This window comes from Gouania willdenowi, chromosome 13 (assembly GCF_900634775.1).
Source record: "Gouania willdenowi chromosome 13, fGouWil2.1, whole genome shotgun sequence".
NCBI classification, from domain to species: Eukaryota; Metazoa; Chordata; class Actinopteri; order Blenniiformes; family Gobiesocidae; genus Gouania; species Gouania willdenowi.
Genome location: NC_041056.1, coordinates 39794598 through 39815750, shown reverse-complemented (window position 1 = coordinate 39815750; position 21153 = coordinate 39794598). Strand labels below are relative to the sequence as shown.

Below are 21153 nucleotides of genomic sequence, written 5' to 3'. Positions count from 1 at the left end.
ACTGCTGGTTACGCAGAAGGAGCTGTCATCATCACGCCTGTTCGAAGGAGGGTAAAACTGCACGCACACACAATTCTGGCAAAAAGGTGGTTTATAACTTAACAAATTCTCTCAATCGAAAATTCTAGATTCATAGTCCATATTTTTCATTTTGGTAAAGTTTTATTAATTTCATTACTTTAACTTTCCGTTTTCCTTCCTCCTCTTCCTCAGAGCGTTAGGAAATCCCTATAAATCCCAAACTCACGCAAACATCTAAAACACTCAAAATGTGTAGATACCATACAGCTGTGTTAAAATGTACATTTTGTGTGATACCAATGAGTCAAAATAACTGTGAATAATTGTGAAACTGCCTAATTTATCATCGTGGTAATAGCCTGTAAAATAAACATGTACATATTGTAAACGCTGTGTTTTTGTTGACATTTAAACCTTTATTAAACCTCTATTCTGACGTCAAGAACCCACTACAAAACAGGGAACTGTAACAATTAATTAAAATAAAGTGATCTAGGACACTTAAAACTCAATTCTAGATGGCACCTCTGGCAACAAACATATTAAAATTTAATAATTAATATTTTTGAATATTAATCATACTTTGTTCCCCTACAACAATGATCCAAAACATAAAGCAAAATCTACAATGGAGTGGTTCACAAATAAACATATCCAGGTGTTAGAATGGCCAAGTCAAAGTCCAGACCTGAATCCAATCGAGAATCTGTGGAAACAACTGAAAACTGCTGTTCACAAACGCTGTCCATCCAACGTCACTGAGCTCGAGCTATTTTGCAAGGAGGAATGTGCAAAACTGATAGAGACAAACCCCAAGCAACTTACAGCAGTTATCGCAGCAAAAGGGGGCGCTACAAAGTATTAACTTAAGGGGGCTGAATAATTTTGCACACCCAATTTTTCAGTTTTTTTATTTGTTAAAAATGTTTGAAATATCCAATAAATTTTGTTTCACTTCATGATTGTGTCCCACTTGTTGATTCTTCACAAAAAATTACAGTTTCATATCTTTATGTTTGAAGCCTGAAATGTGGCAAAAGGTCGAAAAGTTCAAGGGGGCCGAATACTTTCGCAAGGCACTTGTATATAATTTCCTGTGCAGCGAGCATTTCATAGCATGCCTGTCAAAAGAAAAGTTTCTTTCAAAATGAAAGACAAGTTCAACATGAGAGACATTAAGTATTTATTTTATTTTTAACCAGCTGTCTGTGACCCACCCCACCAGTTGAGAATCACTGTTCTAAAACATAAAGTGCATTATTTAGGTCGTTTTTGTGCGTGTGTTCTTAGAAAATCACCTTGATTGATATATAAAACAGACACAATCATAATGAGCACAATACAGAAGGTAGATATTGTACAAAATGTTTAATCTTTTGCAAAAAATGAAGACAAGATACATTTCACTCAGGTAACAACTCAGAGTGATCAAGCACAGCACAGGTTTATACAATATAAGGTTATATAAATGTTAATAATGGTAATATTTGCTTTGCTCTTCATGTTTGCTCAGGTGTTATATTTGTAATTCTTCCAGGTTTTTTTCACATTTCTGTGTCCAATACCTAAGTTTACTCTTTTCTTTTTGTTTTGTTCTAAAATCTTCATCATCCCTATATTTTTTTCTTTGCCGTTCTTTCACTTTCTGCCGATATGATTCATTTGTGCGATACATGTTTAGCACCTGTGCATTCTCTTTCTGCTTACAATACCTAAGTTTACTCTTTTCTTTTAGTTTTGTTCTATAAGCTTCATCATCCCTATATTTTTTTCTGTGCCGTTCTTTCACTTTCTGCCGAAATGATTCATTTGTGCGATACAGGTTTCGAAAGTGTGCGGCCCTTCTCTGTCTCAAATGCTTTAAAATGCTTGGGCTCCCTTGGTTAGTGTTAGACTGTTGTTGCTTTGACTTGACCTGTGACCTATCTCTGAAATTGTATGACGTGCTACCATCACTTTGAAGGTTGGGCGACTCATTGGACAGCTGCTTTTCCATGTCACATGTTTCCTCATCAAAATTAATATCATCATCATCATCAGCAGTTGTTTGCAGTCGTCTAAGACTGTACCCAGCTGAAGAACTTTCAGCCGCTTCACAATAATGACAACAACCATCCAAATTAGGACTCTGAGTACAAACTACAGACTCATAATGACGGCCATGACACATTTCTAAATACACCCCCTGTGACACATGGTTATTATTGCATTTGTATACAAGCCAACCATTATTTGAGTATATATAAACATGTACTCCAAAATGATCAGCTGCTGCTTGAATCTCCACCTCTGTTGCCAAAATGCCGACATTATTCATTTTGGAGCTTTTAACGTACTGGTCCACTGAAGAATATTCTTGCCTCAAAATGTTTTCGTAAATCTCTGCGTTTTCTTTTAAGTGCTTGACTACAGCCAAGCGGATTCTTCTGTGCTTGTTTTGCGTCCCACTTAAAGTGTGGCACAATGCACGAAAAAAACTGTTCGCGTCAGCATCGTTTTTGTAGTTGCTACACGGTGGTCCCAACAAACCGATGTCTGTAGACGTGGGATGCTCTGTTTTTTGAAAAGCTATACCCAAGTTTTTACATAAAAGCTTCGCAGCGTCATTACAAATTGGATTGAATGTTAGTGGAGGATTCATCGCATCGTGTGAACTGTTATGGACATCACATGTGCCATTGGCCCCAGGACTATCTCCCACTACAGGTGCTTGTTGTGGAAACGCTGCCGTGGCCAGTGTTACCACCACCTGCAAAGGAAACAATAATATCACATGTTGAAGCTTGAGTACACGTTGTATCACAGGGTTAGGGTTAGAGACTTTGACGAGCGAGTTTGACAGATAAAATTAATTCATGAAGTGCTGCAACACCAAACTATGAAATAAATAGTGAAATATTTATACTTCATGCTTTTCAGAATGAAAATTAAATGTAAAATTGATTTAATGAATTATTGACCATTTTACCTAATTAATGAACGGTGTATTTATTTATGTAATTGTGGGGCTGCTTGTCCTCCATACATACTAGCAGTTATTGTTTATTTATAAACAAATACCTTCTGGGTGGGAGAAACATCTGGGATGACCAACTTGCAGGGTTTTCCAGTCAGAACAGATGTTGGCTCAGGAAGACCAGAACACCGGGACCCTCTGCCCAGTGCTACATAGAGTAACAACATATTGTTAAAAATCACATGACATCGGAATGCAATATTATTAGAGGTGTAACGATTCGTTTTAGCAATGTTTAGAGTAAAATCAAGATTATTTGTTGCCGATTCGATTCATTAATGATATTGGTTCATTTAGAACGATTTCATCCAAACTAATAATATAACAACCAGTGTGAGTGAAAATAATCCCTGGATACTGGACAGTACAGTGTTTGAGCTTGAGTGGGCCACAGATTTTGGGTGATAAAGTTTGTGAGTATATCAGTTCCTGCTCAAGATGTAACAATTCACTGAACTCCCGATACGATTCAATTCACGATACTGGGTTCACGATACGATTGTCTGACGATTTATTTTACAAAATGGGAATGTAGACAAATATTCCTTTTGTTTTTTGGGGAAAAAAACTAAAAAATACTGTAGTATTTTCCTTTTATATTTATTTGTCAAAAGAATCCCTTGATAAACTATTCAAAACAATGCAATTTAACAAAAAATAAATCTTGAATGAAATAAATAAAGGAATAATACAAATGAATAATTTAAATTCTGGTTCTATAGTAAACAATGCAAAACTACATAATAGTTATTTTTCTTTTTAAAAGTGCAACTGAAAATGTATTTTGTGCCTTAACAATTGGACTTAAAAAAAAACTATTTACGTCAGATATTTGTTTGGACCAGCAGAGGGCGCTGGTAACCCAGTGGTCGTTGGCATGCAGTTATTCTGTGCAGTGAAGAAGAGAAACTACTGTATGCTAGCAGACAGAGCTAATAGAAAAATGTGACTTTTACAAATATTCACGTAATATTACAGATATTCTTTCGGTGCTAAAGGGGTAAGGAATCATTTATGAACATGTTTAAGAGTAGATGGCGGCCAGAAAGAAAGTAGTAGCAGATTCCGCCGGCCGCCTACACTTTTAGATGAGGATATATAGCGCCCTCTGCTGTTTAAAAAGTACTGCGATTCAATTTTCAGAGCATCGATGTGAACCGTGATACCTATGAATCGGTTTTCAACTGCCTTACGATTAATCGTTGCATCCCTAGTTCCTGCAGGATCTTCACTTACGTTTCCCTGATTTGGGGAATTTAGAAGAAATTTCATGGTATAATAAGAAAAATTTGCCAGATTTCAGAAAAATTTAGAGTTCTTTCAACAATTCTAGATTAAAAATGATTTCTGTCGTGTGGTAAAAGAAGAAAAAAACTAAGCTCTGAAAATATTGTCTTTTTTAAAAAAATTAAATATGTGTATTTGGAGGGGCTGAGAAATCTACAACTGAATTAGTCGGTAATTTACAAAATGTTTCATTTTTACTGTCTTGAACGGGACAAATTTGATGCACAAAGGGTCAGATTTGGCCCCCGGGCCTTGAGTTTGATATATGTGTTGTAAGGGAATCATCTGTGAATTGATTATGGACATAAATAAGTAACATTTAATGGCAAATGTATTCACATTTTATTTGAATAAAGTCAAACCAACACTTAAGTTTAAATCAACAGGATGTTAACTTTCCTCCTCTCATTTTCAATATTCAATATGTTTTCAATAAAAATACACATTAGGTTTACCCGACTCTTCTACTTTGTTTTTGCAACATTAAAACAATACAATATTAACATAAAAAATGAAGTGCAACTAACATCTGTTCAGGTTAAACGAGCAGTGGTTGAACCTGATACTTTTCCTTTTAACATGATGGTGATCATGAGGCTTCTGCAGAGCTAACGCCAACGAGCTAATGCTACATGTGCTGCTGCAGTGAACGCTGTCAGAAGGACCATAATATAAAGTCTGCTGTGCTTAAATCCAATTGATTATTTCCTTGTATCGATGCAATCGGTTGATTACCTTTTAAGTAGTGTCATCAGAAGGACAACTAGCCGAGCACAGATCAATGTAGTTGGATCATAGGAAAATAAATTGATTCATCAATCTGATGGATACATTTTTACACCCTTAAATATTGTTATTCATGATAAGATAACTAATCTAAAAGTATTTTTACAGCTACGGTATCCCGAGTAACTTACATGCAGAGTCATCACTGGACTGTTGAAGGGCAGCAAACCTCCGCTTGGTTGCCTGGGAACGCTTGTAGGACTTCAGGCGTGGCATCTAGAATAGAATAGACCGTTATTGATCAACAGAAGGGAAACTGACATGTTGCAGCAACACAATAGAAGAGCAGACAGGAAGAACAATAAATACCTACATAGGATAATACTGCAAAATGTTAGGCTGTAGGACAAACATAAATAAATTACAAAAAATTCCACATTCATATGGCAACGTTCTCAATACAATCTCCTGTTTCCATGGGACCGCTGGAAGCATAAAAAACGATGCAGTAAACATGTTAGGCCGATAGATGGCGGTATGATTCTGCAATGAATCCAAATAAGCAAACACAAGTAAGAGTGTTGGTGTGCATCACTCTTTGGATGTAAACTGTACGCACCACGCACAGATGTGAATAGTGTCGGCAACAATGGCCTCAGACTTAAAGAGAGATCGGCTTTATTCTGGTTCCAGTTTTCAAAAACTTCCACGCTGGAGCCCATTTTTTTTAAAAGTTCTGTTTTCAAGCACCAAAACGTTGTTGCGGTGTGAATGCACCTAGAAAACATTCTCATATAAGCAGGGCCTCAGTTGAAGGCTTTTGTTGTAGACTCTTTGGGGAGACACTGTTAGGCTCAAGTAGATTCAATAACTGGAAAAATCTACATATCCAACTGAAATAAATAATACCAAACAAACAAATGAGCATAAAAAAATGTTACTTGAGCTTTAAAATGGCAAATATTTCAGAGGGGGGGGGAGGGGGGGGAATGCCCCAAAATGCTAAGTCCGTCCCTGTTCATGTGGAGCCATGTCTCTGTAAAGTTTAACACTTTAGCTCTAACTAGTGCTACTAGTTCCTCCATTTTGTTGGTGAGTGATGATGATGGTTTAAATCTCCCGCCCCTTGGACCTTCACACATGCTTTACCCTCGTGGTGGCTTGCTCTCCATGTCCACGTTATAGATGCGCGCGCAGCAGGAAGTCCAGCTCTATGTTTGAAGAGTACGAGAATATTTTAGCTTTACGGAGCGGGATTAAAGTTCAAAAAGAGGAAATCTACCATTTTAATGATAACACAACTAAAACGCTGCACTATTACAAAAACACAGACAATACCCAACTTTTATAAATGTATTAAACACGATAAATACACAAAGCTGCGTCTCCCAGCGACCGGAAGTAGAATCAATTTATTAACTAATTCTAACTTTACTATACAACCCAAAATATCCAGTTTTTTAAAAACCCATTTATCACACAAAACAGGTAAAAAAACAGCCATGTTGTTTGATATATTTGCTACATTTGAAAAAAGAAGAAAAAATATCTCAAAATATCTTTTCGTTTTGCTCATACGATGCACATCAGAGACACGTGTTTGTGGGAGTGGAAAAGAAGAGCTACATAGTCTCGGTTCAATCATGTAGTAGAAGTAGAATTGTTATCTATTCAATATTAGTAATGTATTAAATTAAAGAGGGGTTTCATACCGCTGATCCACTAGAAGCGTCCTTGTAGATGGAGTAAGTAGAACTACTGCGGTATCAGATGCTGCTTGGGTGTTTCTCTGCTGGGGGAGTGAATACTGAAGTGGGATTGGCGGATACTATAGGTATTTATGGGAGTGGTTTCAGTGTGATCCACCCACTAGTTTGAATACCATGATGTGAGATAGGAATTAGTAGAATTGTAGTTTTTCATTTTAGTGGTCATGGTTTGTAAATTGTCATTAAAATGTAACTATTTCATTTAAGTGCCTTTTTTTTAAATAAAATAATGTGTTTTCACTGTTAATGTGATACATATTCAACCCTTAAATTGGGTTTCCTTTCATGATGTGTTTACTATATGCCAGTGGTTCACAAACTTTTTCTTCTTGTGACCCCATTTTTTTTAATCACAAATTTCTGGTAAACCCAGAGACTTTTTTTTTCCTCTAAATTTTTATTTATTTATTTCTTTTTAATGATGTTTGTTGTAATTTGTTACAAATGCAGAATAGCAAGTATCAATGCACATATGTAACAATGTTTTTATATATACTGTATATATATATGAACTAGGGTTTTAAATTTGAGAAAGTGAAAGTATAGTTTACAGTTGTGTCTCTCAACCGGTCCCACCCTGGGACCCACATATTGCCACGGACATTAAATCGCGACCCACTTTTTTCTTTTTTTTTTCTTTTTTTTTTAGAATTCAGCCAACAAAATTTAGTTTTTCAAAACATACATATATAATGTTTTTTCCAACAAAAATCTAAATATTTTCCTGTGTAACATTGCATTTCACAGCATGCCTATCAAAAGAAAAGTTTCTTTCAAAATAAAATACAACATGAGAGACATTAAGCATTTATTTAATTTTGACCAGCTGTCCGCGACCCACCCAGTACAGGTCCGCGACCCACTTTTGGGTCCCGACCCACCAGTTGAGAATCACTGGTTTAGGCTTTCAGCCTCTTTCTGCTCTGTTATGTTATACTGTATATTGTTTTTTATGCAGAAATAGATACATCCCAATAAAGACGTAAATAAAATTGAAAATGAAATTACAAAAATTCAAATCAAATCAAACATTGAATTAAATTAAAAAAAATGTATGTAGAAATTAAAGAATATCATTTTAATATATATATATTTTTTTAATTTTTAGCATTACTAGACATTTCAGGCGACCCCCACATGGGGTCACAACCACACGGTTGAAAAACCCTGCTATATGCTATAAAATACACAAGACATGATATATTTTCTGTACACTTCAGGCAAACTGGAATTTATTATAATTTAATTCCGGCAACCTGGCAGTTTGTGGTTGACAGTCTTTGATAACAGGACAGTTTAATAGGGAAATTATTATATGCTAGGATATTTGTTTTTTTAATTCAAACAATTATCTATCATCTCATGTGTTTTGTACATCTTAGTTACTGTGTTAGGCTTAATTATCAAAAATATATATAATAATATAAATGTGCGTCTGTATGTGAGAGTGTGAGTGTGTGAGAATGTTTGCGTGTTTGTGTGTGAAAGGAAAAATGAAAAATATTACAAGCTGAAAAGCATAACTTTAATTTATGGTAAATGTTTTTCTATAAAAATGCTGTGGTCATTTTGGATAAATGTGTATGTGGCAGCAGTACAGTATGGGGCTAATAAATATCTTACTAAGGACAGGCAGACAGACGCAGTACAAAGAGAGGCTGAATGACCTCTACTCAACTGCTGACTCTGGGTGGTTGTGGCAAGATCTACAGCATATTAGAGACTACAGGACCAGCTCCAGCATTATCAACGCCCCAGACATCCTGCCAGATGACCTCATGTCTTCTCTTCATGCTTTGAGACCTCAACACCCTCCACAAAAAGAAGGCATACACACCCCGGCGCCCCCCACCCCCCACTGAGTGTCTCCTCAATCCACGTACACAATGCCCTGAGGAGAAATAACTCCTGCAAAGCAGCAGGACAGGACAACATTCCTGGGCGGGCCCTCAGAGCACGTGCAAATGAGCTGACAGACGTTCTCACCTCCCTATTCAACCTCTCCATGAGACAGAGCACTATCCCCTGCTGCTTCAAAACCACAACCATTGTCCCCCCACCTGTTTGGCCAATAGCACTCACTCCAATCATAATGAAGTGCTTCAAGAGAATGGTGCTGACCCACATTCAAAACCACATACCGGACACACTGGACCCCCTGCAGTATGCATAGCGTCCCAACAGGTCCACCTCAGACGTTATTTCTGCTGCCCTCCACACTGCCCTCTCTCACCTGGACTACAGCTCAGCCTTCAACACAGTCATTCATCACATGCTCACCCATAAACTGTTTTCCCTTGGACTTCACTCCACCTCTGTGACTGGCTGCTGGACTTGTTGACTGACAGGCCTCAGTCTGTCAGGATTGGGAACAGGACCTCAGTCAGCATACATGCAAATGTTGGCACCCCACAGGGCTGTGTCCTCAGCCCCGTCCTCTACCCCCTGTTCACCCATGACTGTGTCGCCTCCCACAAGGACAACACCATCCTGAAGTTCATAGATGACGCCGTAGTGGATAGGATGTATCACTGGCGGACACAAAGCCGCCTACTGGAAGGAGGGGCCAGTCTGATGACCTCACCCTCAATATGGACAAGACCAGGGAGATGATAGTGGACATGAGGAAGGAGAGGAGGAGCCACTGTCTAACTGGGAACAGGAAGTGGAGAGGGTGAGCAGTATAAAATACCTGGGGGTCCACATCAGTGAGGACTTCACCTGGTCCCTCAACAACACACAGCTGGCGAAGAGGCTCAACGGTGGCTGTATTTCCTGAAGAGGCTGAGGACATTTGACATGTCACCAAAAGTCCTCACCAGCTTCTACAGCTGCATCATTGAGTCCATCCTCACCTGCTGTATAACCGTGTGCTACGGCAACACCACAGCTATGGACCGTAAATGCCTGCAGAGAGTGGTGAAGACAGCATCAAAGATCACCAGGACTCCACCCCCTCTCTGCAGAGCATCTACAAGTGCAGAGTTCACAGGAGAGCTGGCACCATCATTAAAGACCCCACACACCCCCAACACGGTCTGTTCACGCCTCTACCCTCAGGACGGAGGTCCAGAAGAATGAAATGCAGGAACTCCTTCTTTCCCTCTGCCATCAGACTCCTCAACAGCCAATAGGACTGTATATAATTCACTATGCACAATGTACAATACACTTTATATTTGACTTTTTCTATCTTTTCTACCTTGTTCATATTTATCTATATTACTTTTTAAATTATTATAATTATTGTCTCTATACTTTTTTCTTTATTTGTTTGGGTTTTTTTCACTATAAGTAACGATCATGTAAATTACCAATGCAATAATATGCCTTGAACAACTTTAAATAAATAATCTAAAACAATGATATGTGTAGCACCCTCAAGGAATGGCATAGGCACGAGGTAGAGAAGACGGGGTTTATTAGCTCTTGACAACCCGTGAGAACTGCTCACAAAAACAGATACAAAAATATATTAACATGTGCATTTACAAGAAAAGAAAATTACAGACACAATAAAAAGAAACAAACCTCGTGAGCTGTCTTCCAACGAGGGGCTAAAATGTTCATCTAAGACTCAAAAAATGCACTGCTTTTTCTCAGTGGCTGTTTAAACAAAGAATAGAAATAAATATCTGGGCTTTATTATTATTTCACATTTTATTAAACACTTATTATTTTACCTGAAGTCAGGAAAATCGTGGCTGCCGTTGGCGCTGTTTGGGCTTTGTACGCGCCGAATTGAGGTCGGGCGGAACTATATTTAGAACATAAGTTCCACCTTTATTTAAAACACTAGAGGGCGTTATAAACATATAAATAACAAGGGCTAAATTAAACTATAGTTTTGGACCGTTACAATATGTAATATGATATGTAAGACATATTATCAAATTATAACTGACATAAAACAGACTCTGTGGTTCTAGAAAAAGAGATATTTTAGCCACTTTATGTTTTATTCAACATATTTCTGAGTGAAAGGTGAGTGTGATCAACCATTCTCAATGTGACGTTCTTTTAGTTTCACATAAAAAAATTACGTCACCTCATGGAAGTGCGACTGATCGTCAAAACAAATGTGATCACCTTTTCCTAATACCTCTCCTAACACCTTTCCTTAACCCTGTGACGTCATCCACGGGGTTATGGAAAAGTGGATAGGAAAGGTGATAGGAGGGACTCCCATCATTGGGAAAAGGAGTGTGGAATCTGTCGCTTTGAGACTGCTGCTCAATCGGTTTTTAAAAGTGCTCGGATCAGGCCAAAAGTGGCATCAGCGGAAAGCCCTGGTCCCCCAGTTGATTCCGAAAATGTGTAATATTAATATTATAAAGACTAATAAAACACTAAAGATCTCTGGAATAAAATGATAAATGCTGTTTGGTTGGAAACGTAAACAAACTGATCGAGCTTGTTGACATTTATATCCATCTCGACCTATGACCCCCCAGGTCGCGCATGCGCAGTTCCAGAGTGTAAAAAAGGCTAGACAGTGCATACAGGCAACATCGTTGGCAGCTAAGTGGTGTGTGTGTGTGTGTGTGTGTAGACAGGTCTTAATAATGCTGATGCAACACAAATAGGACATACCTAATAATATGATAGTGGAGGTTTGAAGAAAAGTATCATAAATATTAGAAGAACAAATATAATACATGAGCTTTAACATAAAGGTAATATAGAAGTCAATGACAGAATTAGTAACAATCATAACGTAACCATAGTTGTTAGGAAATAGAAAATAATAATATTTAAGTGATAAGAAATATTAGTAAATGACAACAACGATAATAAAAAATAAAAATGTGGATATGAATAATAAAATTGATGGCATCCGTGATATTGTGATATTATTGCAATGGAGGCAATTGTGATAATAACTCAATGATACAGATGAAATGGTGTCACTTTGATATAAGGGTGAGATCATAAAGAAGGCTAGCAGTAAATTAAAAAGTTAGGGAATGTTTAAGTTTCCGAATGCAACAATTATTTTATGATTTTTATTTCATTTTATTTTTTTTTTTTTTTTCTTATTTCATTTTCTTTACATTTCATAAAATCATCATGTTCCTATTTTGCGTGCTACTCGTAAATAACTTTTAACTCATCGTAAAACATGGAACATTTGTAAAACTCTCCGCCTTGTTTTTTTTTTTTTTTTTTAAATATATAACTTCATATAATTTATAACAAACCACAACCCATAAACCAAATACACTTAAAATATTTGTCACAATATTTCAGTGAAAATAAACATTAAAAGATGACTAATTTATTACTAAAACTTCTAAAAAAATCATGTGCGGCAGTAATTAACTCTACTAAATACTAACGACATCTTTCATATGTATTTATCTATGTGGGTTTATGGTAGGACCAGAGAATAAGTGAATGAGGCTGTGTGTGATTGTGTGTAAGCCTGGCTGTCTGAGACACACTCCGGAACAGAAGGTGGCGGTAATGATCCATTAAGCTGGATGACAACCGCCATAAAACAAGAAGAAGAAGAACCGCTGAGTTTGTGAGTTATATCAGTAGAAGAAGAAAGAGCGCCGGGAAAATAACAAGTGTCTCTGTGAGTCTAACAGTGAATGTTATTAATATCCAGCCTACAGACGGAGTCAGGTCACACTATAATAGCGCCTTAAAGCTCCAGTGGAAAGTAAGAGAGCACAACACGGTGTCAGAAGACGGAGTTTTAGACACAGAGAGGCTGGAGCAGAATGCTAACCGAGCTAGCAGAGGAGCTAGCACCACCGAGACGCTACAGGATAGAAAAGTAAAGAGAGTCGAAAAAGGGGAGGAAATGGAGCAATTTAAAGCACCGTCACCACTGTCTCTCACCACTAACCCTGCTGACAACTGGTGCAGCTGGGAACAAAGCTTTCTGCGGTATATAGCGGCCTCAGGGGAGAAAGATGAACAAGAAAAGATTGACATTTTACTCCACACCATCGGTGAGGATGCACTGGAAGTGTTCAACACACTGACTGTTAGAGGTGAGGGAGATGAGCTGACAATGGAGGATGTTCTTCAAGCCTTTAAAGATTACTACAGTCCACAGAGAAATGTTGTCTTTGAACGACTTCAATATTGGTCCCATCAGAGGACAGCAGGGACATCAGTAAACACATTCATAACAGAGCTGAGACACAAAAGCAAACACTGTGAGTTTGGAATAAGTGAGAATGACATGCTCAGAGATAAGCTGATGTTAAGCATCACAGACTCTCACCTAGAAAAGAGACTGTTACAGGAAAGACGTCTAACGTTACACAGAGCAATAGAAATATGCAGAGCAACAGAGCAAGAAAAGACTCTGTTACAAGCCATCAAGACTGAACATGGAGTGCAAGAAGTTCCAGTGGATGGTGAAATAAAAATGATCTTTCCTGACAAGAGTCTCCACCATAACACCAGTAGACAATTAGGTTCCCAGTCTGTTCCAAATACAGATGGAACTGAAAAACTTGTGCTGGCTGCCTTCATGCCCAAAGTTCATCTGCACAGATTACAGCTCCAGCAGCCGTCAGTCACTGATTGTGTTTTCAGTGAGATGAAGAATGTGGAGCAGCTGCTCCCAGAGCGTCTCCACATAAAGGAGGAACCAGAGATGCTCAGTGAAGGTCTGGAGGAAAAGCAGCTTTGTGTGCAGCAGGAGACAAACAGTGCTGCTTGTCCTGTTAAATGTGAAGATGAAGAGGAGAAGCCTCAGGCCTCTCAGCTACACTGGAGACAACTAACAGAAATGAACATGAAGGAGGAACCTTCAACCTGCAGTTTAAATGAATTAATGACAAGACAAACTGTGGGAATTAACAACAAAGGACCAGAAGCAGCCCAGAACCCAGATCATAGCAGTTTAGTACTACAAGGTCCTGATGGAACAGAAACAGACTCGTCTCAGACTGAAGATAGTAACGAGGATGATGAAGATGATGATTGTTGGCAGAAACCTCTGTCAGAGTCTGAAACTGTAGCTGAAGCCGACTTTGACTCCACCAGGAAAAATAGAAAGATGTCTGGCTCAAGTAAAAAAGCTGAGATGGGATGTAAAGCTTCCAAAACACGGATTCGTTCATTTCAACAGATTTGTTCAAAAACGAATGTTCAGGTAAAAATAACATCTGAATGTGTGGGTGGTAAGAAAACATCACTCAGTGCAGCTTCAAAACTGAACATCCACACAGTAGAGAAACCATTTAAATGTGATGTTTGTAGTAAATGTTTTATTCGAAAGTGTGATCTTAATAAACACATGAGATTCCACACAGGAGAGAAACCATTTAAATGTGATGTTTGTAGGAAATGTTTTACTCAAAAGAATGATCTTAATAAACACATGAGATTCCACACAGGAGAGAAACCATTTAAATGTGATGTTTGTAGGAAATGTTTTACTCAAAAGAATGATCTTAATAAACACATGAGATTCCACACAGTAGAGAAACCATTTAAATGTGATGTTTGTAGGAAATGTTTTATTCGAAAGTGTGATCTTAATAAACACATGAGATTCCACACAGTAGAGAAACCATTTAAATGTGATGTTTGTAGGAAATGTTTTATTCAAAAGAATGATCTTAATAAACACATGAGATTCCACACAGGAGAGAAACCATTTAAATGTGATGTTTGTAGTAAATGTTTTTTTCAAAAGCATCACCTGCAGTCACACATTAAAATCCACACAGGAGAGAAACCATTTAAATGTGATGTTTGTAGTAAATGTTTTATTCTAAAGTGTAGTCTTGATGTACACATGAGATTCCACACAGGAGAGAAACCATTTAAATGTGATGTTTGTAGTAAATGTTTTTTTCAAAAGTGTGACCTTAATAAACACATGAGATTCCACACAGGAGAGAAACCATTTAAATGTGATGTTTGTAGTAAATGTTTTTTTCGAACGCATCACCTGCAGTCACACACTAAAATCCACACCGGAGAGAAACCATTTAAATGTGATGTTTGTAGTAAATGTTTTATTCAAAAGCAACAACTGCAGTTACATATGAGAATCCACACGCGAGAGAAACCATTTAAATGTGATGTTTGTAGTAAATGTTTTTTTCGAAAGCATCACCTGCAGACACACATTAAAATCCACACCGGAGAGAAACCATTTAAATGTGATGTTTGTAGTAAATGTTTTATTCAAAAGCGACAACTGCAGTTACATATGAAAATCCACACATGAGAGAAACCATTTAAATGTGATGTTTGTAGTAAATGTTTTATTCAAAAGCGACAACTGCAGTTACATATGAAAATCCACACATGAGAGAAACCATTTAAATGTGATGTTTGTAGTAAATGTTTTATTCTAAAGTGTAATCTTGATGTACACATGAGAATCCACACGTGAGAGAAACCATTTAAATGTGATGTTTGTAGTAAATGTTTTATTCAAAAGTATGATCTTAATAAACACATGAGATTCCACACGTGAGAGAAACCATTTAAATATGATGTTTGAGAAAATTCTAAACTGAAGGTCCACAAAAGAGTCTACACATAGAAAAGACTTTAATATGTGATGTGTTGTAAATATTTCCTTAACAGTTGTTCATTGTTTTTTAGCTGCTTAGGTTCAGGTATAGTTATAGTTTGAAGTGTAGTTAGAGTTTTGTAATTTAGTTATTTCAGTAAGTTACATTTTGGCAAAGGTTTTAGAGTCAGGTAGTTTGTTTTTACATTTTTTTATTTTGTGGAATTGTTTACGTTCTATAAATGTAACTGTAAAAATGTTGTATTACTTGTTTTACCTTTGAATATTAAAGCCTCATTTGTGTTACTTTAAAAAAGATTGCTCTTTATTTAATAATGTGCACTTCTGCAGTTTATTCAAGTTTTTTTTCACAGATTGCAAAAAAAATGATATTTCTTGAATCTGCATTTAGTTTTCCACAATAAATATTGGTTAATGAATTAATTATTAACTAGTAGAGATCTTGGGATCTATTTGAAAGCAGCGAGCAAACTCAACATGGGTCCAGTGGTCTACGCTAGTGCCCAGGCTGTTTCTAGGTACATTAGTCCCACTCTGGCAGCAGAAAAAGAAATTCAGCAGCAGGACGACAGCTTTGAAAACCCTCTGGAAAAGGAAGTTGTCCAAGAAACAAATAACCAGGAAGTAGCAGCAGGGTTGTATCAGTTGTGTTTGCAAGAGTGTTTCATGTTGCTTCTAAACTATAGCATCCAGTTATCAAGCATTAGCAAATCTAATGTTAAACTCTGACTTTTTTTTGATTAATTAGTTGCTATTAGCATCCTCCTCACAGCAACTTGCCCGTTTGAATTGACTTTTTACAAAAAGTGGAATGACAAGGGAGGGAGGAAACAGAACAAGAGACGTGGAATGTGATTTCTGCACGGGGAGGAACACCTTCAGCCTCATCATCTGCTGTACTCAAGAGTACAGACTGGTGGATCCTTCCAAGAAGCTCCAGGAGAACATCTGCTCTCGTCATGATGAGGTAATGAAGATGTTCTGCTGCACTAATAATGACCAATCTGAGCATTGAGACATGAAAGATCAAAGGGTTTGTGTGTTTTTGTCCTTCTGTGTGTCATTTTCATGTTTTGTGTATTATGAGTCATTTTTAGGGATGTAAGAAAACAACCAACCCACGACTTGATTTGAATCCTGATTTTAAAAATAATAAATAATAAATTCAAACGTCCTCCAAAGGCTGCGACAAGTTCGGTATTCTGCGTTTCCTTGGATCACTAAAGGTTGGTCGCCGCCTTGGTTTGATTATTACGGTTTCCTGTCGCTGCTGACGGTGTTTCCGCCACATCCAACATAATTACGGCCTGATCCCAGTACTCGCACTACGCTCTTCTACGATGTGTGTACTTGTTCGATGTGCACGTAAGGTTTGAGTGCGCAGGTTACAAGTGCGCAAAAATTGAAGAATTAGGACGATGTTGCTTACGTCATCGACTTGCGCTGGCCGTCATTTCTGCGTCATTTTGCCCAGGTTTCTGCTCCACTACTTTACAAGCACATCTTTCTGAACATGATTACATGTAGTTTTATTATTAGAATGTATTTGTTGTGCAGTTCGAGTGTGAAATCTAAATATTGTGACAATTCTTAGATCGATTTCAAGAGTAAAATATAAATTAACAAATGCATATTCTGTTCAGTGAATTTATTAAAATAAATGGTGATCATACTGAACACAGGATTGCCAAGATTCAGAAAATGACAAGAGTGAGACTTTAATGACATGCGTTGCAGCGCAAAAAAAAAGTGTCCCTTTTTAACATGGCTTTGCCCTGTTTTAACGTTGACTTCTACCTTCAGACAGATGTCCTCACCTCCATGCCAGCGGCTCTCCCTACACTGTGGCCTCCTAATGCTAGTTTTAATCTACCAGAAAAGGAAATGAATGAAAACTAACAAGAATTTTTCACAAAATTTGTCAATATTTCATTTCAACCAACTCCATCATTTATCTGGTGACATGTCTCATGTTGTAGGTGTTTGTCACATTGATGCCTTGATGACAGAGGCATCAATGTCAACATTGTGGCCCAAGGCAGTGCTACCTTTACCTTGTCTGCAACAGAAAGGAGGTCATTAAAAAGATAATAATCTGAAAAACATTAAAACATCAAGTGACTTTTGATTGAATAAATGTCTGAGCAGCAGACTTGAGGTCCATAGAAATACACTATTAAATACAAAAATAATCATAAGAACAGTTCAAATGAACATTAGATTAGACAAGGCATTTGTTTCATATACTATGTATTTATGCTGATATAACCTACAAGTGCAATTCAGCTACTAGCAGTGTTCATAACACTGCTAGTAGCTGAAAAAGAGTTTTAATTAATTTAAATAATGTCTAGCACAGACACACACACACATAGCAATATAAACAGTGAACCAAATTGGGTAGTTGTCCTCTAGTAACTTTCTTTCTGTCGATGACTCTTGTGTGACAAAAACACTAGTTAGTGACGGCTCATCAAGACCCGCATTACGTTGCTTCTGATTGGTTTATTATTGTATGATTCCTGCTGTGGTTAGTTAGATTTAGGCACAAGGAGACATGGATTGGTTATCTTGGTCAATCAATCAGAGTTACTCGAGCTACGGCAAGCCACGAGGACCATAGTTTATTATCATGAAAAAAAAAAAAAATAGAATATTGAATGGGGAAATATAGGCGTGAGAAATGTCAAGTGTGCTGTGAGAATGGGTCAAAATGTGTGACTGTCACACTCAAAGGGTGACACTTGGTAGCTCTATGAACAATTATCAATAAAGAAGTGGTTCACTGTTTATCTCATTGTATAAATAATTTTATAGAGTTTCTACAGGTAGCAGCAAGTCAGATTTAAGGTTTTAATGTCCAATTATTGTATTTTTAATGCCACAAATAACGATGCATTTGCATATTTCATTATAAGATTTGGAAATATTATATCAAGCAAAGAATCAGGAAATTTTCACTATTCCAAAGAAAATTGTACACAACAGTAAACTTTGAAGCAAAAAAATCTAAAATTTTATTCAAAAACTGCAGCTTAAACATCATAAACAGATAGTCCATTCACTCATCATTTGTAAAAATAGAAAAAGCCTTTATTACAGGGTCAGAAATATTTAAAAATGCACCAAATAAAATTGAAGGTCATTTTGTCAGGCCCTGTGGGGGAAAAAAAGTGGTCAATATGAGTTGATCCACACACGTTAAAGTAATTGTATATTGTAAATTAGTAATTTATTTGAGGTAACTGTATAATTTAAATTTAAATGTAGAGTGGGTAACTAACTGGTATCTGGTCAGTTATGTTTTTATAGTTTAGTTTTTATACATCCTAAGTTTATTGTACAAGTGTAAAGTTAAAATTGGATGTTATATGAATGACTGCACATAAAAAGTTATGACATTGTTAGCATTTAGTGTCCCTAAATACCGGTGAATAAATCACTGTAATGCTTCATCAGATATCTATGCTTCTTTTCAAGTAACATAGAGAACGTCGTTGTATTTACATATATAAGCATAAGAAAAGTTAAAACATTTAAATACTTATATTTAAAAGCACTTTCTTCCGGCACTGGACCCACTGACGGATAAACAAAACCCACGTGATATCAGTGACGTCGGTGCAAAACCTCTATACCGCAAAGAATTATGGGTAATATGCTTTGCCGAAATCCACTTGAATGCAGGCTTCGGCAAAGTGTGCATCGGGGCGCATGGGGGCGGGGCGAAAGACCACTCGGGAGAATTGGGACACCTTACTCACTTGCACCCTCATTGGGAATGCACAAATGAGGGGTGCGAGTGTGTAAGTATTGGGACGGGGCCAAGGTTTATTTGTGTTACGGTTAACGCGGTGTGTCTGCCTGAGCTAATGCGCTATGACGTTAGCACAGACAACTCTGTTGCACCCGTACTGTCTGTTGACAGCCCTTTGTTTTTGGTGGTTGCGTTTTGCTGGAACCAGCTAATATTTATTGTAGCACACGTTTTATGTTGGTGGCTGCCTCTGTCTTTCAGGGTGAGGGCGGCGTGTGCGTGCTTACTCCCCATATAACTGTAGACAGCAAGCTGCTAGTAACTACTGTTGCTGGACCGGTTTATTTTGACAAGACCCGTTGTCTGTGACGGCAGTGTGTGAGCTCCCTCTCCCATTGTAAGGGCATTCTGTTTAGTAGTCTGGTGAGGGTGTGTGCGCTCAAGCCAGCTTATAAGCAGCGCGTTAGTGTTTCCGCTCTTACCCAAGCAGTGGTGCATGCTATGTTTTTACCTCTTTCAGCAATAGTGCTCTCCCTAGTACCTGGTCACTGCATTGCATATCAACTGGTTGGTGAAGGCAGCGTTTACGCTCCCCACTCCCAGCTTTTTGTTGTTTTTTTGATCAGTGTCTGCTATGTTGGGCGATCACTGCTGTGCTGCCTGTATGGCTACCTTGCAACCAGAAGACGGTCATGATCTGTCGCTCCTGCCTGGGTCTTGAGCATTTGAAGGATGGCCTGTCTGTCTGTACGCTATTTAGACTGGACAGACCTCACCCAGAAGTTGTTGACGGCAATGGCTGCTGTGTTGAAAGCTGCAACATTTCTTTGCGGCGTGTGTGTCTGTGAGAGACCCAACGGAGGAGATTAGAGTCACATGTCGATCAGGTGGGCTTCACTATCGATCACCGTCTACGTGACATGCGTGCAGGTATGTGAGTGTTAAGTGTATAACGGACCACCATTTAGTCCGGTTACAGTCTGCCACGACATCCATTCATAGCGTTCATAGTGGTAGTGACTGTAGTGTTACGCTCTGAGTCAGATCTAAGTGTTTACATAGTGAAGGCCACCTGATTACTCACGCAACAAAGGCAACAAACAACAATAATTATACAAAAAATGCACAAATGATGTAAAACAAAAAACTAAACAATATTTATACAGGAAGTACACAAAATGACAACAGAAATGCACAAAAAATACAAAAAGGCTCCCAAAACACACAAAATGATTCCAAAAAAACATATATTACACTAAATACTATACTAAATACTAAAATGACAACAGAAATGCACAAAACTACACCAAAAAAACAGAAACAAACTAAAATACACTAAATGACTCCAGAATCACACTACAATGGCAACAAAAAATACAATAATTATACCAAAAAATGCACAAAAATACAACAGAAAGATACAGAAATACACGACTCCAAAATACATACATTGCAAAAAAATTTAAAATAAAAAAAAAAAAAAACCGGCAAAGATTTATGCACAAAAAAACAACAGAAAGATACACATGACTCGAAAAAACATACGATACAGAAAAATACACCAAACAAAAAAATATAAAAGTGATGAAGTCATGCACATGTCCCATAGAATTACACCAGGAAAATTGCCCCCACTTTTTACATCCACAAATATGCCCCTTATGCTCCCACATGAATGCATACTTCTGACGGGCACTGTACTAGTTCTTTAAACAAAAATAAAAACCTTCAAACACTTTTTCACAAAACACTTCTTGCACGTGATGTGTCTTTGCTCTAGGTCCTCATCATCAAACCCAGTGTTCCTATATAAGAGAATTTGACTTGCCACTTGTTTACCAAGAGTTTTTGCTGCGTTTCTCCTGCCATGTTTCAAGACCACTAGCAACAACTTTCCTTGTGTTGGCCTGCAGGCTAGCTTTGGCTTTGAGAGGGGCAGGGCAGAGGGGAGGAGCTTGCATGTGTATGGACTAAACAACTCAAAGTTAGTATTAATAACATGTGTGTGCCAAGCTTTATTTTTTGTAGATGTTTTATTTAGCAAATAAAAAATATATGC

The 21153-nt window shown here is 37.6% G+C and overlaps 1 protein-coding gene and 1 pseudogene across 4 annotated transcripts; one reads left to right on the top strand and one right to left on the bottom strand.

The window, feature by feature from the left end:
* Nucleotides 1-1517: 1517 nt before the first annotated feature.
* On the bottom strand, nucleotides 1518-10673 carry LOC114474024 (uncharacterized). Of its 4 annotated transcripts, XM_028463878.1 has the most exons (7): nucleotides 10503-10673; nucleotides 10351-10425; nucleotides 9675-9726; nucleotides 9512-9603; nucleotides 5242-5326; nucleotides 3082-3185; nucleotides 1518-2770 (listed from the first exon to the last, which is right to left on the bottom strand). In XM_028463878.1, the coding sequence occupies exons 2-7, from the start codon at nucleotides 10387-10389 to the stop codon at nucleotides 1538-1540; spliced, it is 1605 nt and encodes a 534-aa protein (XP_028319679.1). In that variant the 5' UTR covers nucleotides 10390-10425; nucleotides 10503-10673; the 3' UTR covers nucleotides 1518-1537. The 4 variants fall into 4 exon arrangements, with proteins under 4 accessions (XP_028319679.1, XP_028319681.1, XP_028319680.1 ...); XM_028463880.1 differs by lacking the exons at nucleotides 9512-9603; nucleotides 9675-9726; nucleotides 10351-10425; XM_028463879.1 differs by lacking the exons at nucleotides 9512-9603; nucleotides 9675-9726; nucleotides 10503-10673 and having other exon boundaries at nucleotides 10351-10428.
* Nucleotides 10674-13504: 2831 nt separating this feature from the next.
* On the top strand, nucleotides 13505-15502 carry LOC114474030 (zinc finger protein OZF-like; annotated as a pseudogene).
* Nucleotides 15503-21153: the final 5651 nt, after the last annotated feature.